This window comes from Macaca fascicularis, chromosome 12 (genome assembly GCF_037993035.2).
Source record: "Macaca fascicularis isolate 582-1 chromosome 12, T2T-MFA8v1.1".
Taxonomy (NCBI): domain Eukaryota; kingdom Metazoa; phylum Chordata; class Mammalia; order Primates; family Cercopithecidae; genus Macaca; species Macaca fascicularis.
In genome coordinates this window covers 132,172,811-132,198,366 of record NC_088386.1, presented here as the reverse complement: position 1 = coordinate 132,198,366, position 25,556 = coordinate 132,172,811, and the positions used below count along the sequence as shown (strand labels likewise).

At 45.2% G+C, this 25,556-nt stretch overlaps 1 protein-coding gene and 1 long non-coding RNA gene across 6 annotated transcripts in view; one reads left to right on the top strand and one right to left on the bottom strand.

Moving 5' to 3' along the window:
• LOC102146056 (uncharacterized) overlaps window positions 1-25,556 on the bottom strand; it is a 185,038-nt gene that overhangs the window by 73,516 nt on the left and 85,966 nt on the right. The window lies entirely within an intron of this gene.
• ASB18 (ankyrin repeat and SOCS box containing 18) overlaps window positions 11,952-25,556 on the top strand; it is a 73,262-nt gene continuing 59,657 nt past the window's right edge. For both annotated transcript variants that reach the window (XM_045367970.3, XM_005574714.5), the window contains exon 1: window positions 11,952-12,228. In XM_045367970.3, the coding sequence (XP_045223905.1) occupies window positions 12,024-12,228 (205 nt within the window). In that variant the 5' untranslated portion in view covers window positions 11,952-12,023. The remainder of the gene's footprint in view (window positions 12,229-25,556) is intronic.

The window sequence follows — 25,556 nt, the reverse complement described above, 5'->3', positions numbered from 1 at the left end:
TTGCCCAATTTTCTAACTTTGCTGGTATAGGGAAAAGCCATTAATTCTGTCATTTAAGGAAAGCAATAGGCTAGCTTACCAAACACTTCTGTAAGCTCTAATTAATGTTTTTCAATTGATTTGCTTGGATTTTCTAAATAGCTATAACATTTGCAGATAACGACCAATCATTTTGATTTTCCTTTAAGATATTTACCATTCCCGTTTCTTTTTCCTGTCCTATCACAATGGCTAAAACTTCTCAAAGAGTGTAGAATACTGTTAGGGGTCCCCTTGACTACATGCTCCCGTATGGTAAAGGTTACATTTCTGTGATGCTCCTGACCTTCCTCGAATTCTCATATTTTCCTTCTTGGGAGCATTTGTTTGGGAGAAAGAACTTGCCTGCATGGCTTGGCCTCTTCTGGATTCTCTTTGAATCTGCCACCTGAGAAGGCAGCATTGTCTGGTTTTCTCTGCTTCCTGAAAGAGCCAGCCCTAGCTGGGTATGGGTGGGGAGAGTCAGAGCTGCCAGTGACTGTGGTATGTTGTCTAATTCAGGGACTGCTGGCAAGCTCTTCTGGCTTCAGATCTAAAGCCACATGCTGCAGTTGGCTTTATCACTAATGAAGCTGACATTTTGACCCATGTGTCTGATGACTCCTCTCAACTGATTTCAAACTGAGACAGGGAAGAAGTGATGATGGTGAGCTTGCTTGTTTTGCTCTTGACCATAGTAAAACTCAGCATTAAATATGATGTTGGTTGTTACTTTTGGACAGATAATCTCTACCATGTAAGAAAATATCCTTTAATTCTAGCTCCCTAGTTTTAATAAGAAATGGATATTGAATGGTATTAAATGTTATTGTATCATCTATTGAGATACAATCGTATTTTATCATATTTTATTTTTATTTTATCTCATAATATACCAAAGGATGGTAAAACATGTTAATAGTGTTTTTAAAGCTAAACAAATTTTGCAGTCCTACAATAAACTATTTGATCATATGTATTATTCTTTGAGCACATTCCTGGATTTGATTTGTTGATCTTTTAGATATAATTTTTTATCTTTTTTTTATTTCAACAGTTTTTGGGGTACAGGTGGGTTTTTATTACATGGATAAGCTCTGTAGTGGTGAATTCTGAGATTTTAGTGCACCCCTCACCTGAACAGTGTACACTGTACCCACTACGTAGGCTTCTATACCTTCACCATCCCAATATCCCCCCCGAGTACCCAAAGTCCATTATATCACTTTTATGCCTTTGCATCCTCATAGCTTAGCATACAATATTTGGTTTTTCATTCATGAGTTACTTCACTTAGAATAATGGCCTCCAGGCCAGGCGCAGTGGCCCAGGCCTGTAATCCCAACACTTTGGGAGGCCAAGGCAGGCGGGTCACTTGAGGTCAGGAGTTCAAGACCAGCCTGGACAACATGGCGAAACCCCGTCTCTACTAAAAATACAAAAATTAGCTGGGTGTGGTGGCGCATGTAATCCCAGCTACTTGGGAGGCTGAGACACAAGAATCCCTTGAACCTGGGAGGTGGAGGTTGCAGTGATCTGAGATCATGACACTGCACTCCAGCCTGGGAAATAAAGTGAGACTCTGTCTCAAAAAAAAGAAAAAAAAAAAAAAGAACAATAGCCTCCAGCTCCATCCAAGTTGCTGCAAAAGACATTATTTCATTGCTTTTCATGGCTTAGTAGTATTCCATGGTGTATATATACCACATTTTCTTTATAAACTTATGGATCAATGGGCACTCAGGTTAGTTCCATATCTTTGCAACTGTGAATTGTGTGGCTATAAAACATTCAGTGCATGTTTCTTTTTCATATAATGAGTTCTTTTTCTTTGAGTAGATATCCAGGAGTGGGACTGCTGGATCAAATGGCAGTTCTACTTCTAGTTTTTTAAGGAATCTCCATATTGTTTTCCATCATGGTTGTGCTAATATACATTCCCACCAGCAATGTAAAAGTGTTCCCTTTTCACCACATTCATGCCAACATCTATCGTTTTTTTGACTTTTTAATTATGGCCATTCTTGCTGGAGTAAGGTGGAATCTCATTGTGGTTTTATTTTGCATTTCCCTGATGATTAATGATGTTGAGCATTTTGTCATGTTTGTTGGTCATTTGTATATCTTCTTTTGAGAAACATCTATTCATGAACTTTGCCCACTTTTTGATGGGATTATTTGGTTTTTTTTCTTGCTTGTGGTAAACTGTTTTATTTCAACAGTTTTTGGGGTACAGGTGGGTTTTTATTACATGGATAAGCTCTATTTGGTTTTTTTCTTCCTAATTTGTTTGAGTTCCTTGTAGATTCTGGATGCTAGTCCTTTGTCAGATGCATAGTTTATGACTATTTTCTCCCACTCTGTGGGTTGTCTATTTACTTTTGCTGTGCAGACGGTTTTCAGTTTAATTAGGTCCCATTTGTTTATTTTTGGTTTTGTGGCATTTGCTTTCTTTGTCTTAGTCATGAATTCCTTGCCTAAGCCAACAGCCAGAAGATTTTTCCCGATGTTATCCTCTAGAATCTTTATGGTTTCAGGTCTTAGATTTAAGTCTTTGATCCATCTTGAGTTGATTTTTGTATAAGGTGAGAGATGGGGGTCCAGTTTCATTCTTCTGCATGTGATTTGCCACTTTTCCCAGCACTATTTATTGAATAGTGTGTCCTTTCCCTAATTTATGTTCTGCATGTTTTGTTGAAGATCTGTTATCTGTAAGTATTTGGCTTTATTTCAAGATTCTCTATTCTGTTCCATTGGTCTACATTCCTTTTTTTTATACCAGTGCCATGTTGTTTTGTTAACTATAGCTTTGTAGTATAAGTTGGGTAATATGATGACACCAGATTTTTTTCTTTTTGATTAGTATTGCTTTGGCTATGCAGGCTCTTTTTTTTGGTTCCATGTAAATTTTAGGATTGTTTTTTCTAGTTCTGTGAAAAATGATGATGGCATTTTTGTGTGAATTGCATTGGATTTGTAGATTGCTTTGGGAAGTATGGTCATTTTCGCATTCATGAGTATGCAATATGTTTCTATTTGTTTGTGTCATCTATGATTTCTTTCAGCAGTTTTTTGTAGTTTTTCTTGTAGAGATCTTTTACCTTCTTGGTTAAGTATATTCCTAGATTTTGTTTGCAGTTATTGTAAAAATAATTGGGTTCTTGATTGGATTCTCAGCTTGGTTTTTATTGGTGTATAGCAGTACTACTGATTTGGGTACACTGATTTTGTAACCTGCGACATGAGGCACAATTCAGTCCATAGGAAAAGGTATATTGTATTACTTCTTTAGTTATTATGTTCTCTCTACTCTTATTTCTCCTAAGATATACACATTTCCTGAATCTGTCTTTGGCATTACTTTTCTTTATGTGCATCATTTTGTTCCTTTCATACTCTGAGTTTGAGAGGATTTCTGTGTCTGGTCTTTTAAAATCACTGACTTCATCTTCTGCAGTCTCAATCACTGTATAAATTTCATTTTAAAACCTGAAATATGGTTTTCATCCCAGAGGACTCTTCCTTGGTCCTCTCTCATTCCTCTTTCAGACAATGTTTATCTAGATTCTCAGTGATAGTATGGATTTGGGATTTTCACAAATTTTCTCACTTCTCGCAGCAACTCTTGTTTCATAAAAAGACATTTACCCTGGGACTCAAAAATCATCCATTATTTCCCACTGTTGAATCAGAGTTCATGCTTTGCTTATCCTCGAGTGGGGAAGGAGAGAATGATAAAGGGAAGGATAAAGTCTGTGACTTTCTTCAAATGCTAGTTAAGGTGGTATATTAATTATCTACTGCTGCATAGCAAATTACTCCAAAAATCTAAAGGGTTAAAGCAGCAAACATTCCTAATTTTACAATTTCTGCAGGCCAGGAAACTGAACATGGCTTTTGGTGGGTGGTTCTGTCTTTCAGGAGGCTGTCATCACCCTCAGGCTCCACTAGGGCTGAAGGTTTTCCTGCCCCTTCCCCAGCCCCACTTCTGGGGCTGACTCACCACAAGGCAGCTAGCTTCCCCCAAGGGGAGCTACTGAGGAGGAAGCTAAAGAGAGCACCCAACACCGAAGCCAAAGTGTCTTTATAATTTATAACCTAATCACAAAAGTGGCCACCTGTCACTTCTGCTTTAGTGGCACCATATCTGTGAGAAGCAAGTCACAAAGCGTGGCCCAGCCCATGTGAGAGCAGGTTACACGAGGGCATGTATATGAGGGCCATCTCCAAGGCTGCCCACCACAGATGGGTTGGATCACGATTATGTGTGCCTGTGGTCAAGTATTTTCAGGCCCAAAGAGAAGAGGACAGACATTAATCCTATGGAAATTTTATTTTTCTGTAACAGAGGCATGGAAATTAAAAAAAAAAACTAGCAAGAGTGATGGCCAGGGACCTTCACCACTAAGGCAGGGTATTCCGTTCCTGTTTCTTGTGTGTTTCATTTTTTAATCTATACCATCCTGAATGGCAGGCGCTGTGCGCCTTTCTGAAGCATGCATGACTGCCCCCCAGGTGCCCACCACAGCCCTCCTCACCTTGCTCACTGCCGCCAGCAGCTGAGCGTGACATGAGATGCTGAGGTTCTGGGCACACTGTGGGGCTCAGGAGTCCTTTCTGAACCTGCCAATGAGGCAAGATCTGCCCCACTCTCACCCCAGGGCCCCAGCTTGCATTTCTGTCTACTCACACCCTTGGCCAGCTGGTCTACCCTTCCTCAAGCCTGCCCACCCGGTTGATGCCAGAAATGTCTTAAACTTTTTGTCACAGGGATGCACTTTGTCCTAAGTTTAATCACTGATACAGATTTTCTCCATTTTTCTCATTTTCCTTTATTTCAAAGATGATTTGAGACGGAGGTAGGGGATTAAATTTGAAAGCATATGCTCTCTCAAATTATTCTTCATCCTTTAAGTGACTTTACACTGTCCTGCTTTGATCTATTAGGATGATTTTAACCTCTAATTATCAGAGGGCAGACTTTTCACCTTACATCATTGTGCTTGACTGATGATCCTCTTACCCCCAATGACAGTGTCAGTCGAGAAAAAATGACGAGACAAGTTCCAATCACTTTAGGAGGTTTGTTTGCCAAAATTAAGGACACACGCCCATGACACAGCCTCAGGACGTCCTGATGACACATGCCTAAGGTGGTTGGGGCACAGCTTGGTTTTATACATTTTAGGGGGACATGAGACATCAATCAGTATATGTAAGAAGTACACTGGTTCCATCCAGAAAGGCAGGGACAACTTGAAGCAGGGAGGGATCTTCCAAGCCACAGAGAGATGAAGAGACAAATGGTTGCATTCTTTTGAGTTTCTGATAAGCCTTTCCAAAGGAGGCCATCAGAATATGCATCTAGCTCAGTGAGCAGAGGGATGACTTAAAATAGAATGGGAGGCAGGTTTGTCCTGAGCAGTTCCCAGCTTAGTAATATTGGGGTCCCAAGATTTTCCTTTCATAGCAGAGACTCACATAATTAGTTAAATAACTCTTTAAAAGCCATGACCCTTGTGGTCTAGTCTCAAATAAGCATCTTGATTAGGAAAACACCATCCAGCAACCAAGAGATTATATCAAAGTAATGGCCTTTCTTTCTTTATCCAATTCCCACCTACTCTCAGGCCTCTTTCTGTTGAAGTCTCCCCTGATACTCCTGGTCCCTGCCTTAGCCTTTGCCCCTCTTCTCTTCCCTCCCACCCCTTCTACATCTTTTCTCACAAAACTACATATCAAGAAACCAAAATAACCGACAGGAAGTGTATTAGTCCGTTCTTGCACTGCTACAAAGAAATACCTGAAACTGAGTAATTTATAAAGAAAAGGGGTTTAATTGGCTCTTGGTTCCACAGGCTGTACAGGAAGCATGGCTGGGGAGGCTTCAGGGAACTTACCGTCATGGCCAACTTACCGTCATGGGGAAGCAGGCACATCTTACATGGCAGGAGCAGGAGGAAGACATAGAAGGGGGAAGTGCTACACACTTTTAAACAACCAGATCTCATGAGAACTCAGTAGTATGAGAACAGCAAGGGGAAAATCCACCCCCATGATCCAATCACCTCCCTGCAGGCCTCTCCTCCAACATTGGAGATTACAATTCAATGTGAGGTTTGGGCAGGGACACAGATCCAATCCATATCATTCCACCCCAGCCCTTCCCAGATCTCATGTCCTTCTCATTGCAAAATGCAATCATTCATTCTCAATAGTCCCCCAGGTCTTAATTCATTTCATCATTAACTCAAAAGTCCACAGTCCAAAGTCTCATCTGAGACAAGGTAAGTACCTTCCACCTATAAGCCTATAAAACCAAAAACAAGTTAGTTACTTCCAAGATACAATGGGGGTACAGGCATTGGGTAAATATACTCATTTCAAAAGGGAAGAATTAACCAAAAGAGAGGGGCTACAGGCCCCGTGCAAGTCTGAAATCCAGCAAGGCAGTCATAAATCTTAAAACTCCAAAATAATCTCCTTTGACTGCATGTCTCACATCCAGGTCACACTGATACAAGAGGTGGGCTCCCAAGGCCTTGGGCAGCTCCACCCTTGTGGCTCTGCAGGGTGGAGAGTGCCTGCACCCAGGGTGGAGGCAGCCATGGCTGCCCTCAAGTGCTGGCATTGAATGCCTGCCACTTTTCCAGGTGCATGGTGCAAGCTGTCGGTGGGTCTACCATTCTGGGGTCTGGAGGATGGTGGCCCTCTTCTCACAGCTCCTCTAGGCAGTGCCCCAGTGGGGACCCTGTGTGGAGGCTCCAACCCCACATTTACCCTCCATGTTGCCTTAGTAGAGGTTCTCCATAAGGGCTCCACCCCTGCAGCAGACTTCTGCCTGGACATTTAGGCATTTTCATACATCCTCTGAAGTGTAGGTGGAGGCTCCCAAGCCTCAACTCTTGCCGTCTGTGCACCTGCAGGCTTAACACCACATGAAAGTCACCAAAGCGTCTGGCTTGCACCCTCTGGAGCAGAGGCCTGAGACACACCTGGGGCCCTTTTAACCACAGCTAGAGCTAGAGTGGCTGGGACACAGGCAGCAGTGTCCTGAGGTTGCACAGGGCAGCAGGGCCCTGGGTCTGGCCCATGAAACCACTCTTCCCAAATCCAAACCATATCAGGAAGGAAGAGGAGGAAGCTAACTAGGAATGGAAGAACTGGGCACAGAACAGGAGGCAGGACCACACAACACTGGGATGCACAGCCAGCTGTGTGTTTGCATCTTAACCCATTTAATAGCCATGTGGCCTCAGCAGTAGCTCCCCACTCAGTTTCCTCATCTCTCAAGTGATAATAACCTCAATACCATTGAAAGGAGAAAACAAGTTATATTTGCAAAACCTTTAGAAAGTGTGTGGCACATATTGTGAATTATATAATCAACACATCAAGAAGTGCCTGGCATTAACCAGGGTTCAAAAAGTGTTTACTGAATGAAAATCATTTGTGTGTTATTTGGGCTTTGATGATTATATGGGTAGGAAATACCCATATCTCCAATTGTACAACTCCATCCTTGCATCATCACAAATCATGCCCCAATAGAGAAAAAAAAAATTTCAAGAATTGTCAATGACTTTCTTCACATCTAGTCTGTGCCCACATCCCATTGCATTGTTTCCAGCCTCTGAAGACACAGGGGAAATGAAAGTGGCCCCTGCTCTCTCATTGCACAAAGAACCACCTCAAGTTCAAGTACCAAGATTGCACTACAAAGTGGCTACTGCAGCCTGGTGGGTTGATGGGTGAGCCTGGCCCCACACAGAATGGAAAATACATTCACACAAACATCTCGGTCAAACCTGTCCAGACAGAAAAGCTAGAAAAGACTCATTGAAAGGAATTCAAATTGGGCATGGTGGCTCACACCTGTAATCCCAGCACTTTGGGAGACTGAAGAGTGAGGGTTGCTTGGGCCCAGGAGTTTGAAACCAGCCTGGGCAACATAGTGAGACCCTCTCTCTGCTAAAAAGAATTTAAAAATTAGCCTGGCATGGTGGCACGCACCTCTAGTCCTAGCTACTCGGGAGGCTGAGGTGGGAGGATTAGATTGAGCCCAGGAGGTAAAGGCTGCAGTGAGCAGTGATTGTACCACTGCACTCCAGCCTGGGCAACAGAGCGAGACTCTGTCAAAAAAAATTAATCTTTAGCAAAATTAAAAAGCTTCTGACCACAAAGAGAAACATCTATGTCACTGGAGCTGAGAATTAGGAGAAATAAAAATAAGACAGTGGGAATCAAAGACAGGAGAGAGGATGATGCGAGATGATGGAAGCCTCTGTCCTGGGAGCAAAGCCCCAGCTGACCCAGAGTGGGAAGGGCCCAGCAGCTGGATCTGGAGGCGAGGAAACACCCAACAGCACTCAGGGGACCAGAGGATGAAGGAACTGCTCTCCACGCTCTCAGGGAAAAGCAGGGACATTTCAGGCCCAAAGAAGAAATGAGTCTCAGTAGTGAATCCATAGACAGGGCTATGTCTCAGTCACTTTGAGTGAGTCTAGATGGGCACAGTGCTTGTCCCTCACTCTGAGGTCACAGAAGGGTCTGAGGACTTGGGACTGTTCATTTCTCCCAGACCATGGCCTTCCTTTGGCAATGGACTTAGTGCTGGGACTAAATTAGACCCCAGTTTTATCAACTAATTTATTAGGCTTTGTTATTTTGCTGCAAATTTGTTCAAAACCAAAAGTATTGATGGAGGAGAAAATCACAAGCCTGGCAGTCCTGACCTCTTTGGATGCAGAGCCGCATGACATTAAAAATTCCAGACAATATTTATGCTTCTCTATAAGATACGTGTTATTAGTCCTCATCTAAACACATTTGTAAACATAACTTGATGTAAGTTACATACAATATGTCACTGAAAATACATAAATTATGGTACCCTCCAATGATTACTTAAAAATTAAAATAGAACAATAAAGCAACCTTTATCTATGCAGAGAAAGCCAGGATCCGTCTGTCACTGATTGCTGAAATATATTCTACACCTTTCAAGGACAATCGCTGAAGGAGAAAGTCAAACAGATGATTTCCTAGAAGTTAAAAGGGGAAATATTTGTGCTGGGTTCCTTTCTCCTCAAATGATGGTTTAGGCTGCAGGGGACTGGGGTGGGGAGGGGTTGACATTAGATAATCACAAAAAGAAAGAAATAGAGACTAGAAGATTTCATGCTGAAATAAAGAAATTCATGTTGCCTTAAATATAATTTGTGTTAGTTACATTTCAATTCCTAATTTATACATAGCAGGGTTGATAAAGAATTGCATTATAACGAAATTAGCTGGAATAATTAGCATAGTGTATGTGCCACTGATTAAACACCCAGCAGATAGCTTGGTAATTAAGATCAGTGAGTGTCGTATTTTGAGGCTTTGTCATCTTATTATCTGCCTAACAAGTGCTTCATCTTTACCTCCCTTCTGATTTGAAGTTTGATAGCAGTCTCTAATAATTCTCGTTTTGTTTCTTTAAATTGCCTTGCCCCAGTGCTGATCATTTTCCTATGGTCACTACCCCCCATTTCATTGTACCTACACAAATGTACCAGTGCTAGATTTCTCCCTACATGTAAGATATTTGATGCTGCAAAGTATTCGTGCTTGGAAATTTAAGCTCCAAAATCTCCTTCAAAACCCCCAGTTCTTGGGCCAAAGAAAGAAGCTGAGACCAATTATACTCTGCAGTTCGGTCAAGCCTCTGAACAGCAGGCAGATGTTCGGAGTTCGGAGTTCCCTTCTGGGCAGAGTCCATTACCAGAGATTCCAAGGATGTCTCCATCGGGGTCCATTTGTCAGGGTCTGTGACACTAAAAGGCAGTCACTCCAGTGGCACTGGCTGCTGCTCATTCATGAGCCCAACCTGTGGTGCCATTGCTCCTCCACTCGGGGAGTCTGGAGTTGGCTCTTGTCATTAAAAAATCCATTGGGGTTTTATCATAGAAGGCAGGGCATTACTATTATCAAAGAATAGAAGGCTTGGGAGGATCAACTCAAGTTCTTCACTGGCTGAGCCATTCCCCCTGCACCTCCTTAGACTAAAACCAGGACATTTCCATGATTGAAAGGCAGAGTAAATACACTAGCTGTATCAATCAAGAATGCCTTCAGCTGTAACAGAAAACACACAGAAAGTGCTTACGGCATAAAGACAAGAGGTCTGGTGGCTGGGGTTCCAGAGCTGGGGCAGGGGTTCAAAAATGTCATCCCCTGTCTCTCTCCCACTTTCCGTCCCACTCTCCTTTGTGTGATAATCCTTCATTTCATGTCTGTTGCTTCCCGGCTGTGATGTGGCTGCTGCACCTCCAGATACCATGTCCATGTTTAAGGAAACAAGAACAGGAAAGAGAGATGCCAGCCACTTCTGTCCTTCTTGATCAGGAAAGCAGGTAACTTCCCAGACTCACCCCCGCAGCCCATGCCTGCTACCGCCAGCCAGAATTGGGTTGCAAGGGAGACTGGACATTGAGTAGCAAGCAAAGGAGACTGCGACTGACATTACCGACCTAAATCAACGTGACTCATCCCCAGGGACTGGGCACAGTGCTCCTGCCAAGAAAGCCAGGCCTTGTTGGGCAGGTGGAAGGAGAGTGGATGTTGGGCAGGAACTACAGTGCCTGGCACCTCAAGTGCAGATGGAACAGAAGCTGGAAAATCACACAAAGGAGCTGAAAGGAGGAAGAGGGTATATTAGTCAGTGTTCTCCAGAGGAACAGAACCAACACTATGTAGGGAGAGACAGAGAATTTCTCTTCAAGAATTGGCTCATACTATTGTGCAGTCTTGATAAATCCATCATCAGCAGGGTGGGCTGACAGGCTGGAGACCCAGGGAAGACCTGAGGTTGAGACCAAAGGCTGTCTGCCGCCAGAATTCCTTCTTGCTCAGGGAAGGTCAGTCTTTGGTTCTAATCAGACCTTCGGCTGACTGATTGAGGCCCACACCACATTAGGGAGGGCCATTGGCCTCACTCCAAATCTGCCGGTTCAAGAAATTCCAATCTGATCCCAAAACACCTTCATAGAAACATCTAGACTAGCGTTGGGCCAAGTCTCTGCGCACTGTGGTCCCGGCCAAATTGAGACAGAAAATTAAGCACACGGGAGGAGAAAGTGGGGAATGGAAAAGGTGGCAAGATGTGAGGCAAGGCGAAGGAGGCCCTGTAAGCTCCACGGCCTTCACTGGGCCCTCAGAGACCACAGTACACTTCATGTCAGCAGAGAAGCTGCAGGAACAGCTGTGCTTAGGCACAAGTTGTCATGCAGAGACCCAAGCACACTGAAGACACAGGTAAAGGAGAGAAAGCCCCACCTCTGCCCCTAGGAGTGCACAGAAATCCACCTGAGGTCTCTGCACTTCCACAAGTCATGGAATTATAGGCTTTGAGCCAAGTTTACCAGCCTTGAGGCATGGGGAGGTCGCAGGTAATATTTAGGTTACTTTTTTCTCACTTCTGTGATGCTTTTGTCTTCCTGAGATCAGCCAGTCCTTCTCTGAATTTGGAAACCAAAGATTCCATTCTATTCTATGCAGTTTGAGGCATGTCCAATTTACAGGTGACCAGACGCTCCTTTTAGAGGAAGTGAAGGAACACAAGGGGTAGAATATTAGAAAATATTCCTTTCTGCAGAACTGAGGTCCAAGCCCAGGGCCAGGAAGAGGTTTTCAAAGTTTCAGGAGAGAGCCTCACTTTTGATAAAAGAAGACATTATTCCACAATACCCATGAAAGCTCTCTTTGAAAATATTGTCTCTCCTTCTTGCACCATTCACAAACATGTCTGCTGCCCCCATCTCTAGAATAATCCTTCGCTGAGGCCTCTGAAAAGATTACTTCACACCTCCCTGCTGGCAGGTGGCCCTCCCCAGGGACTGTAAGAGGAGCCAGGGTGCTGCTACTTATAGCAGCCCTCACGCCACTCTCGCGGACAGCTGCTGATTTTGGAGTCACTTTAGAGGAAGAAAAGAAGGGCTGGTCCCTGCACAAACGACACAACAATGTCCAACTCGGATTACCTTCCCGACTACCCACTCAACTCAGATTTAGTGAAGAGATTAAAGTCTGCCCTGGATGCCAAAGATGAGGAGAGAGTGGGGGATTTAATCTGCACTGAAGTCACGCCCGTGGACGCCGTGATAGAACTGGCCAATGACGACTGGATGAAAGACCCCTCGGCTCAGCTGCCCCCCGGCATGCTGCTAGGTAACCAGAACGAGCCTGCTGCATCTGGGACTTTATTACTAAGTTACGCTGATGGGTGGGCAGATCCTGGAGGTAGAGGGGCAAATGTTTGAAAAAAGCAAATGATATGTACTTGGGTATCTGACTCTCGTACATACGTGCATACACGCGTACTGCATACTGTACATGCGTGTGCTACATAAGCAACAAGTGCAAGACAACACAAAAAAACTAACCCTTGGTGCCATAATCCACCACAGTGGCTGCTCTGTGGCTCCATTGTTTTCCAAGCTTGTCCATTTGCATGTGTAAATTTCACCCACGGATAACCATATCATACACATAATTGTGTGTTCTGCTCCCCTGAGATCTAAAAAATCTAAAGTATCTTCTATGTTGCCAGTCTTCCTAATTTCAATCCCCTATTGAAATACTTAAACCAAATGCCTACAAAAATATAATATTTGGTTACCTTTTTGCTTCTATAAATAATGCTGTAACGAGCATCTTTATTAGGATTCATATGGCTTTTTTCTTATTTGGGATTATATCCTTACCATAAATTCCTAGGAGCCATATAACTGGAACAAGAACATAACATTTTTTCAAAGTGTATTGTTTCTAAATTGGTTCCGAATTGTTTTCCGCAAGGGTTTCTATTCCCTCTGACAGTGAGGTGATGTGTTTTGCCACAGCCTCACCATGGAGCATCGCTGGTAATGAATGTGTGTATTAAATTGCCATTTAATAAGCATACACTGGTAATTCTTCACTGCCTGCGCCCATCCTTTCTTTGCAGGTCTGGACGAAGTCTTGTCCACAGGATTTTTTCTTTGTAGGCCTCATCAGGTGCAAGACTTGTCTATTTGGGTCTCGGGCAGGAACTCTCCATCTCTTTGAATCATTTTTATCATTTTGTAGGACTTCTTTATGTAGCAATAGAAATCATCCCTTTGTTGTGCTTCCTGAAAGCGTTTTCCTGACCTGTGATTTACTTTTAGTTGTATTGTGCTGTTTCCCAGCTTGTCAGATTAGGGGACGAGGTTAGTCTTGGCCCCTAAGGGACGCTGAGGGCTCCTCTTCACCCCCATTCTCCCTTCCAACATAGGTGCACACATGCACACACATGTACGCAACATGCAGGAGGAACACGGATGGGACATGTGTGAGAGTTGCTGCTAGGGAATGGAGCTTTCGGGGTGCTGAGGTGCTGAGGTCTGAGATTGGAACTTCTGAGGGGGTCCGCCCTACCCCCTTGGTTTGGATCTACTTCCTGGGCTGCCTTGCAACGGGGACTTAAGCCGCTTTAGGAAGGAACCTTCTCTTGCTTCCTCTTCACCTTGGTTTTCCTAACATCTGGCAGGGGTCAGGAGCCATGATCCAAAATTTGGTACCTTCCATCTCTCTAGATGATTGCCCTGGGGGGATGTGGTTAGGGAAGGCCGTCATCACAAGCAGTGATTGGACCGGGAGTGCTGAGCTGTACGTCTTGCATTCGCCCTCAAGGCCCACCGTACCCAAGCAGCCCCAGAGGCTGATCTCTGCAAACTGCATCAGTCCCACTTGCCCTCTGGCTCCTGTTGGGTGCCACTAATGAAAGGAGCTGGGGGAAAGCGAGGGCAGGGCGAGTGCTTCCCCGGCCCTCCTTGCCAGATTGCTGCTGGGTTTAGCACCTCCTTCTGCGGAAGGCTCGGCTCCTTCCCAGCAGCTCCTGCCCCTCCTGTGCCATCAGGTACAGGGTTAGGAATGGCCACCCACTGTGGCTGCTGCCGCCTGTAGGTGGTCTCCTGTAGCTCCTGTAACCCTGCCTGCCTTCAGCATGCCCTGAGCTCATGCCATCTGCTTTCTGCTGGGATCCTGACTGCAGCAAGCGTCCTCTCAACAGCTCTTCCTTCATAAACCTGTCCCAGCCGGTTGAAGATTTGTGTATTGGGAATCTCGAACCTAAATATCCTTTCTTTTCACATTACTAATTGCCCTGCAAAATCTTTACTGTGTGTCTCATTGTACCAAACACTTGAAACTGTGAAAATGGTGATAGGAAAGTTACATTCCTTCCACAATGAATCCATTAAGTTATAAATTACATACTGATATGGTTTGGCTGTGCCCCCACCCAAATCTCATCTTGGATTATAGCTCGCATAATTCCCACGTGTTGTGGGAGGGACCCAGTGGGAGATAATTGAATCATGGGGGCTGTTTTCCCCATACTATTCTTGTGGTAGTGAATAAGTCTCACAAGATCTGAAGGTTTTATAAGGGGATTCCCCTTTCGCTTGGTTCTCCTTATCTCTTGCCTGCCACCATGTAAAACGTGACTTTGTTCGTCTCTCGCTTTCTGCCATGATTGTGAGGCCTCTCCAGCCATGTGGAACTGTGAGTCTGTTAAACCTCTTTGTCTTTATAAATTACCCAGTCTCCGGTATGTCTTTATCAGCAGCATGAAAACGGACTGATACACATACACATGTACTTTTTCCTACCTAATGATTCAGCAGTGCAGGAACAATTTGATACTGATGACATGTTTAAAGTGCTTGGGTCTCTCCAGGTTGCTTCAATTCAGGATGATGGTATGCTAAATGATTAAACAGGTGATCCTAGGGCACGCCTTATCAGTGACTTTATCACAGAGAAAGCAGGCTGGACTTCAGGATGAGGGTGCAGGGAGCGATACAGTCAGACGTTCATTTGGGGTATGCCACTCTGGCTAACATGGGAAACTAGGATTTGAAGGAGGCAGAGAAAGGCTAGGAAGAAGATGAATCTAGCTGGGAGTTCATTGAAGGCAGTTGCCCACATGAGAAATGGCAAGAGTCTAAGCCAAGGCAGAGGAAGACACAAAGGCAAAGTGACAAAGAGGAGAGGAAGGGGGCCCAGGTTCTTGCCTAAGCTCTCCCGTGACCTGTGTGACCTTGAACATGTCAGACCACTTCTTTGAACCTTAATTTCCTCATTTTCAAAAATGGAATTGGTCTGGATCATCTCTAAGCATCTTTACAAATATTTGGGAGGCTCAATGGGAAGGCTGTGGTGATGAGAAGAGGATAGGGCCACCGGCTAAGATAGAAACAAGAGGGATCTGGGATTATGATGATTTATTGAACCTCTACTCCACTGAGCTATGTAACCTCAGGAAAGTCACTTTCTCTCTCCAGACCAACGTCTCCACTTATTAACAAGGGTATGAGATTAGATCACTGCTTCCCACATAGAGACCCACAAGCTTCCTGAGAAAAGCTCCATGGTGGGATGAGCTTGGGAACTGCTTTCTGCTGGGTCCTCCCCTCAGAGATTGCCACGATGACATATCAAAGACTTGGAGGAGTTTTACCACAAAGGGACTTAAGGATTGCAATTGCATTTGGCACGGTTTCTCATCTCACCCCAGAACCTCACTTTCATGTCTGCTGACAACCCATAGAATTGGTGATTTGCAGAGGCTCTTGGGGAACCGCTGCTGGCTTGGATCATCTAGGTTCCCTCCTTCTCCATGCTTCCCTGAAGCCATAATCCCAAAGACTCACTGTCGCAGCCTAAAATGGGCGTAGGCTCCTTTTTCCTGTGGGAACAAATGTTCTCTTTCTCAAGGCAAGGGAAAGTTTGGGGGGACCATCTTTCATGGGAGAAAGAGCTGTTTGGATTGTAAGCTACATGTAGGGTCTTTACAATTTTTGAACAGTGGTCAAAACTCATCACAATGACCTTGAAATGCAGCACATATTGGGAATAGACCCTGTCAAGCATCTAAATCCCCGAGAGGAAGAATGTGAAAAGGAAGGAATGATAACACAGGAAAACAGGGCTGGGCCAAGAGAGGGGGCAGAGCTAGGGATGCCCACCCGGGCCAGGAGAAGGCAAGGGTCAAGGCTCATGTTGGCAAAAGTACCTGGGGGAAAGAAGAGGGAAGAGGTTTCTATCCCAAGGACAACCCCAGTAGACAGAAGAACTCTGAGTTTTGTTCAAAAAATGACAATGTGAAAAAATAAGAAAAAGAAAAGTAACCATTCTTTCTGCATGTTAACATGATCACTTGAGGACGTTGCCTCTTGCACTGCAATCACCATGCTCATTGGCCTGTAAACTTATTACTTCCACCAAATAGAACAGAAAGAAACAATATATTTTGATGCATCCATGTCAACATCACCACAAAAAAAAAAAAGCATAGAGAAAAAGGGGTATCCAATGGTGGAAAGAACTTTTTCTGGAGAAGTCCCTCAGGTGAACATGTGCCCCCACCTTGGTGCAGGCAGAAGTCAAAGGAACTGAAAATTTTAGCCCTAGCAGACATTGGGGCAAAGCACAGAACATACCCTGAGGCAGGCATTAGGCAGGAGAATGGCCATCAATCCGAGTTCTCTTAAAGAGGCAATTGGCCCGTGCCCTTGCGAAGACACCTGCTCTCCTGCAAGGATGGACCTGGGACACTCAACATCCTGCTGGGCTCACTGAGGCTAACCCCCCAACTCCCTACAGTCAGCCTCCCCATCCCAACAGGATCCTCCCAGCCAGGGCTGCACCTCCTCTGCTCACCTTTGCCATCTCATCCTTCCAGACCCCAAGCAGGGGAGGTCACCTCCATTGGAAGGCCATCCCTGAGCTCTGGGACAGAAATCTTGCATCCTCCCTCCATGAAAGCATAATGCCTTTAGTCTCCATCCATTACTGAAATGCATGGCCTTGCTAGGCTGGTTTTTATATACCGACTGGACAATTCAAACCCAAATGCAACCTCCTCCAGGGCAAGAACCTCACCTAACACTCGATTATATCCAGAGTCTAGCACGGGGTTTTAGCCCTGAGAGAAAGCTCGGACTCTGGGTGCAGTGATTGGCATGGAGGAGCCAAGCTCCTTTGCTCACCTTCAGCTGGGTGGGCACAGACTGCATTTCCACAGACACTATCGGGATTTGTGTTTCTGCAGAGAAATATTTAATTCTACTTTCTGCTAAAGCCAAGTCTCTATTGTTTAATATTAGTAACAACTGCATTATTTGTGCTTGCCTCTTTTCAACACCAATTGGCTCAGTAGCTGCAGAGAACACAGAGAGGGAGAAAGGACGGCTGGGGGAGGGGCAGTGAGACCCATCTCGCCCCCCAAATGCATCAACTGTACAATTTGGTAACTAGTGTAATCAAACGACTTAAGAAACAACTGATTACTAATTGCTATTATTAAGGATGTCAGCATTCCATGATTTTGCTGCTGATATATTATATACAAGTCAAGATGCTACTTGAATTCTTGATTGAAATAGAAAAATAGAGGCATTATGTTGTGTTTGGGGTAATGGTATTTAAGCATCCAGAGGAAAGTTAAAGAAATACTAATTGAGTTTTTATTAAGAGATCTCACCAGCCGCATGTATAGGTGGGGAATGAGTGCGGGTAAACACACCACAGACATGTGCACACATGTGAAAATGGGGTCCATTTGCAGAATTAGACTTCTCATCTAAGGCTTGATGCGGGGCGAACCATGACACATGGGCCATATCCCCTGCTCCCTTAAGTCAGACATCCTTCCTTATGCCTGGAGAATAACATCACTCAGGACAAACCAAATGGTTGACTCTAAGTTAAATGAGCACAGCTCCTGCCTTGGAGGAATCATTTTCCAACGCAATGACAAGAGCGTACCCACTGATGGTGGTGCCGAGACATGGTGTAATGGGAAGGGCAAGGGACTGAGAAGAAGGGGACCCAGGTTCTTGCCTAAGCTCTCCCATGACCTGTGTGACCTTGAACATGTCAGACCACCTCTTTGAACCTTAATTTCCTCATTTTCAAAGATGGATTGGTCTGGATCATCTCTAAGCATCTTTACCAATTGGACTAACTCAGGTTCTAAGACGAATGGCTTGTGTTTGTGGAGGGGATGAACAAAGCCTCCCGACCCCCATTGCCTTCCCAGGATGATGGATTCTAACAGGGGCCTGTGTGGGCCACACCCCGCCTTGGAAGGAAGGGCTCCAGTGGTGAGGTTCAAGTCAAGAGGCAGTGAGGATACCAGCTGGAAGGTGCGTAGGAAGCTGGTGTACGAACTCATATGCACAGATTAAGCAGCAGCTTGGCTCAAGGCTTAGGAAGAATAAGTCCCCAAATCAGGGCATGTTCAAACTGAAACTGGGCAAACAGAGGCAAAGAAGGAGGAGTCGGCAATGCATCAAGGACCTGCTGTTCCCTGGAGAACAGGTGAGATCATCTCCAAGAGCTCTCACCTTTCCACTCCTCCAGCTGAGGAAAATGAGGCTTGGAGAAGTTGCATGACACACCTTGGGTTCCACAGTCGGCAATATAAACCCAGTGCCCTTTCCTGTGCTCCACGGCACCTGTAGTTCATCCCACAGCTACGTTCTACAGACGGGAACACTGCTGCTCACCTGTGTTGCTAGTCGACAGCCAGTTAGGAGCCGAGTGGGAGCAGGTATGCTTCCTGACTTGTAGTCAGGGACACATGCTGCCTACCCACCCAGAGACATTTTGCAGGAAGGTCCCTGAAAAAACTTCCCAGTGAAGCTGTCTACAACCCTTTAATCTGATGTGATGCACATATATGCATATATACACATGCGCACACACAGTCATGCACACACGCACACACACACACAATCTCAGTAGATGGAGTCCCTGGTTTCAAATCATTGAGCAAAAATAATCCAAAAAATCACAGGCAAGTGAGTGGGGTGCTAGGCTGGAGAATAAAAACAGAAATGGGAAGCGAGAGGTCACCCACGGCAGGGCAGGCAGGACGAGAAGCGTTCTGCTGTCTTGACTGCTCACCCCACCAGAGATCGTGGGGGCAGGGAGACCCTGCTCGAAGCAAAATGAAATTAAACCTTTCTAAGTACTTATAAATCAGCACCTAATGACACTCTCCCACCACCAGCCTGAGCATTGCTCTTATTACTTTGATTCACAAGCCAGGAAAAGATCCGGAATTATGCACAAATTATTGTCCCATCTTCTTAATTAACGCTGATTGCAAAATTCTTGCTAAAGTCCTTGCTAACAGACTCAATTATGCGCTGCCTGAATTGATTCACCCAGATCAAGTGGAATTTATTAGAAATACACTTTCCTACAATAACATCAGATTATCTTTGAATATAGTTAAATTATTTAGGAATAAAATGGCTGCAGCAGCAGCCCTCTCTTTAGATACAGAAAAATATCTCCCACCACCTAGAATTAAAATGTTTCTTTGCTTTCTATGAGACACACACCCTAGGCTCTTTTTTTTCCCCCAGAAGCAGGTTGAATCACACTGTGATGAGATGAGATGCATGCCTTAGAGCTAATGGTCCGGCTTCAAAGGCATATGGGCAAGAAAAAAAAAATCCTACAGGGTCGCGTCTCAGCTCCCCCCAAGTATGAACCGTCACTGCCCGTGGAACACAGTGAAATTGCAATTAGACTAAATCAGGATATTTTCAGAATCAAAATTGAGAAACGGGCTAATAAAGAAATAATGTATGCTGATGACATACATCTATTAGCATCACTCCCAAGCACACTGGAGAGTTTGGAAAGAACAAAAAGAAATGAGAATAATAGCGAAGAGGCTTTTCTACCTTTCCAAGATGACGACAGTTTCCTGCCACAAGTGCTCGGCTTGAGAAATAAACATTCCGAAGGAACTAATTGGAAATGGCAGGCATGCTCTCTATAGCCTGATTCCAGCTTCCCATCCAATGCCCCACTATCTTTTAATGCCAGCCTCTGCACCTGGAGATTGGACAGGGACTAGGTTTGTCTTATTTGACACATCCTGCACATAGTAGGTACCTAATAAATATTTATGGGCTGGGCATAATGGTTCATGCCTGTAACCCTAGCACTTTGGGAGGCTGAGGTGGGTGAATCTCTTGAGCCCGGGAGTTTGAGACCAGCCTGAGCAACATGGCAAGACCCTATCTCTACAAAAAATACAACAATTAGCCGGGCGTGATGGCATACACCTACAGTCCCAGTTACTCGGGGGACTGAAGCAGGAGGGTCACTTAAGCTGGAAGGTGCTGCGGTGAACCGGGATCGTGCCACTGCACTCCAACCTGGCAACAGTGAAAGTCAGTCTCCGAAAAACAAATGAATACATAGAAGTTAAAAATAAATAAATAAGAAATAAATATTAATGCGCCAAATAGCACAGGGAGAACACAGTAGAAATCCTCTGGCTCCACCCTCGAAAGAGGAGCATGTTCCTGGGAGACTGTGACCCAAAGGAAGGAAGCCCAAATAAAGGGAGGCCAGCAGCAAACGTAGGGCCCCCAAGGCATGGCACGTGGGACAGGGAAGTGGGACCCAACTGGGACTTGGGTGTGTAACTCAGAGAAGAGAGGAAGCCCCAGGCAAAGAGACTGGGACGATATTGTTTGAGGCCACAAATTCTAGGCACAGGTGTTTACACTTACTTGGAAAGGCCATGAGGAGCCATTCAGCAAAGGAATGAGGTCATCTTAATTTGTAAAGAAAACACCTGACTCTTTTACCTAACGAGAAGATAGAGGAGAAAGGACAAGTGCCAGGAGATGCCACCAGCTGCCAGCTGTCCCCTCACAACCACCCTCCTCTTCTGCTTTACCAGCAAAATCCTGTAGTGTGCAACGTGCCCACCTGAAGAAAGAAATACATCTCCCCACTGTGTTAGTCCCTTCTCACATTGCAATAAAGAAATACCAGGCCAGGCGCCGTGGCTCACACCTCTAATCCCCAGCACTTTAAGAGACTGAGGTGGATGGATCACCTGAGGCCAGGAGTTCAAGACCAGCCTGGCCAACATGGTGAAACCCTGTTTCTACAAAAAATACAAAAAGTAGCCAAACGTGGTGGTGTGTGCCCGTAATTTCAGCTACTCAAGAGGCTGAGGCAGGAGAATCGCTTGAACCTGGGAGGCGGAGGTTGCAGTGAGCCAAGATCGCGCCACTGTACTCCAGCCTGGGCGACAGAATGAGACTCCATCTCAAAGAAAAAAAAAAGAAATACCAGAGGTTTAATTGGCTCACGGTTCTGCAGGCTGTATAGGAAGCATAGCGGCTTCAGCTTCTGGGGAGACTTCAGGAAACTTTCAATCATGGCGGAAGGCAAATGGGAAGCAGGCAGCTTACACGGCAGGAGCAGGAGCAGGAGAGAGAGTAGGGTGGGGAGTGCTACACACTTTTAAACAACCAGATCTCACAAGAACTCACTCACTGTCTTGAGAACAGCACCAAGGGAATGGCACTAAACCATTCCTGAGAACTCAGCCCCCATGATCCCACCACCTCCGACCAGGCCCCACCTCCCGCATTGGGAATGACAATTCGCCTGAGATCTGGGCGGGGACACAAACCCAAACTGTATCACCCACTTCCCTTGAAGCTAGGGCTGGTCTTGTTCCCATCAACAATGGGCTTAACAGCAGATGGAGGAGGACAGAAGACAGAGCCAGCAAATTTGAAAACATCAATAGAAAAATATTTGATCTGAAGAAGAGAAAGTAAAATGATGGGAAATTAAATGAACAGGGTCTGTGGGACAAGATAAAAGGTTTAACATACACAACTGGAGTCCAAGAAAGAGAAGAGAAGAGCAATAACAGGATGGAAAAAACGATTAAAGAAATAACTACCAAGCGTTTCCCAATTTTAGTGGTAAAAAACATGAGCTTATAGATCCAAGATGTTCAGCCAACCAGAAGAAGGGCAGAGTTGACAGAAGGGAGTCAGCTGTGTGGGCTCGCATGCCTGGGTGCTCAATTCCTGTTGCTGAGTCAAGTTTACTCTGAGAATAAACAGCAGGTTCCATGGGAGTGAAGGGGTGAAACGTGTGCAGAGAGAAGGGTGCAATCAGTTCGATATATGGCAATGCATCATGTAACTCTTCTTCCCACAAACCTGCCATGCTCTGTACCGCCTACAGCAAAGGCTGGCCTGTGGGCTGGCTGCCTGTTTTTATGAATAAAGTTTTATTGGAACTCAGCCACCTCCTTCATTTACATATTCTTTATGGCTGCTTTCATGTGAGCGTGGCAGAATTGAGCAGTTGCCACAGAGACCACATGACTTGCAAAATGTAAAATATTTACTGTCTGGCACTTTATGGAAAAAGTTTGGTGACTCCTGTCCAACAGCACACAGTTTAAATATTATAACAGGCATCCAAAGGCCTAAAGATGTACTCTGAGCTAACTCAGCTCTGCCGTTCGTTCTCTCCCGGCTTCTCTGCCATTCTCTCCCAGCATCCCTGCTGTTCTCTCCCCACATCCCTGCACCCACCGAGGCTGATTAGTCACAGGGCTACTCTGAATGTGGTGGGAGGCAGGAGTCACTGTGGGAAGTGTTTGACCGAAATTGACAGTAAATATTTAGACGTGTTTACAGCAATTTAACACATTAACGTAACATCTATGAGTTTGATTTGCAGACTCGTAATTACCTATTGTTTTTCAGTTTTATTTTTGCCAGTAACTAATTTCATTGTACTTTGAAAGAGAATCAGACCAGGTGAAGTGGCTCAGGCCAGTAATCCCAGCACTTTGGGAGGCTGAGGTGGGAGGATCGCTTGACGCCAGGAGTTAGAGACCAGCCTGGGCAACATAGTGAGACCCCATCTCCCACCACAAAAAAAAATAATAACAATAATAATAAATTAACCGGCAAGTGGCTGTAGTCCCAGCTACTCAGGAGACTGAGGTGGAAGGATCCCACTTGCACCCAGGAGTTCAGGTTACAGTGAGCTATGACTGTGCCACTGCACTCTAGTCTAGGCAAGAGAGTGAGATGCTGTCCTTAAAAAATAAAAACAAAAATAAAGACTGAGCCCCTTGAACGAGAATCAAACTGCAACAAATTAGAATCAGAAAAGAAAAGAAAAGGAAATTTGTGGTCCCTCACCTCGGGTGCTTAAGAAACTCCGGTCCAAGCCACATCTCCACAACACCTCAGTCCCCAGTCCGTTCCTGGCCTTTGCACAGCCACCTCCTCTGCTGCTTCCCGTCCTCTTGTGTGCCAGCAACACACCCACCATCCTCCCAGTGGCTTGTGAGCTCAGGGGTCAGCGTTGGATGCTGAGCAGAGTTTGTTTCACAGGAAACTTCATAGGATTAACACCTAGAAAGCCAGGCTGGCAAGGGCAGTGGGGATCCTTGACACCGCCTAACCATGCCTTGGCTGACCCCAGGGGCAGCTCTGGAACAGAGATGACCTGTCACAGGTTTCCCTGCTTGGGGCCAAAATGGCAGGACAGCTCTAGCTGCAGCTGGATCCATCACTGGATCTGGCCACGTTGGGAGGAGTGTTCCTGGGTGAGGCAGCTCTGCAGCTGAGGCAAACCGTGGAGGAGCTAACAGCTGGGGTGACAAGTCCTCCCTACAGCTGGGGCCTGGGGGGCTCATCTCTGTGTCCACCAAACCATCTAGGCCCCTCCTCTCCTCTCAGTCCTGAATCACAGGCCTACTGTCTGTGGCGGCTTCATTTCCTGCTCAGGTGCCCGTCGGCCTGACCCCTCCGTGTCATCAAAGGGCTGGCTGCCTTCCTGACTGTACCTGTGTCCCCATGCACCATAGCATGGTGGCTAGTGACACCCGCCTCTTGCTCAGGCCAGAACATAGGGTACAGCTCCCCACAGCAATAGATCAAGAGGAGGAAACAGACATCCTGGGGAGGAAATGCACCTTCCGTGTCCTGCACCTCCCTCTCGCTTTGCTCAGATGCCACATTAGGGGAAAGCGGGCCCTTTCCCTAGCCCATCGCTCTGATCCCTTATTTGAGGCATCCCCATCTTAATACCTGTACCTCCATACAGCAGTGATCTGATTCCACCGCTAGTTAATGGTGGCCGTCTGCCCTCCCACTCAATTCAACACTCCTTAAAGGCAAGGATTTCTACTTTTTTTGTGTGTGAGACCGAGTCTCGCTCTGTTGCCAAGGCTGGAGTGCAGTGGCACGATCTCGGCTCACTGCAGCCTCTGCCTCCCGGGTTCAAGCAATTTTCCTGTCTCAGCCTCCTGAGTAGCTGGGACTAGAGGCGCACACCACCACGCTCGGCTGATTTTTGTACTTTTAGTAGAGACAGGGGTTTAGCATGTTGGTCAGCCTGGTCTGGAACTCCTGACCTCAGGTGATTCACCTGCCTCAGCCTCCCAAAGTGCTGGGATTACAGGCGTGAGCCATCACGCCTGGCCAGATTTCTGTTTATTTCTGTAAGCTTCTAGTACCTGAAAAATGCTCTCTACATGTAAACTCCGAATAGAACATTTCCAAACTGAACAGAAATTTACCCTCCCACCTGCCAAATGGGAGAGCATTAGTGTCACTGAACTCTTCAAAAACTTGACTTTTAAAAAATCTTTCACAATAGGCAAAAAGATCTCTTGTCATTTTTAACTTGCATCTTAAGTTAGTCAAACTGAACGTGATTAGCGGTCCTGTGGTTTAGCATCACTTATAGTTCTCATCATTTTTTTTGGAAGTTTAAAGTTCTAATTTTGGAATTTAACTCCGTCAGACAAAACTGGCCTCACTTTGCTGTATGCAGTGTTGACCAAATTGTCTCCCAGACCACCCTTCTCAACTGCAGGATAGGTAAACTTTTTGTTTCTAGAAGGGATTTAAAGGATCACAGGGCAGAACAATCAGACCAAACCAACTTCAAGAGAGAAGTATTTTGCTCTCTGTGTGAGATTCATAAAAAACAATCAGTCTGAACATGCAATTTGTCTCAAGAGGCAGGAGCTGCAATTTTATCATGTAATTAAATCCCCACGCCAGTTGTAAAGAAACTTCGTCACCTTTATCAGGGAGAGCTTCAATGATACACTTTCCAGCAACGTCCCCAGAGTCTATAAATGTCCTTCCAGGGCTATTTACTCATGGTTGTGCACGCTGAGGATTGGGCCGCTGCGTTTTGCACTCATCCACAGCGGATACACGGCGTTCAAGGGCACCTTTGTTTCTGAGCTTCCAAAAAAGCCCTCCTGGGCTGCCAATGAAAGCAGCACTTGACCTTTGGATAAGATCACATTAATAATGAGAAGCGACTGTTGTTCTGCATTATCTGCACTGGGCTTGGTAGCAATGACGGGAAAATAAGTTAGTGAGGTGGTTTCGAAACTCCCTTATTGTGTTCCTCCACTTGATGGAAATGAGATTTCTTAATAATGTGAAATCAGCACAGACAATTTAAGTCATTATTAATAGATGCACTTGATCTGAGGAAGTAAAATGTTTTAATGTTTTGTTAAATGAGGTGTGCTGTGCTAACATTGTTATTCAGAGAGGAGGTTGAGATACTTTAACATTTTTGATATTAATGTCTGTGTGACTAACTCTGGTGGATGGATGTGTCCTGGAACTCTTAAAAGC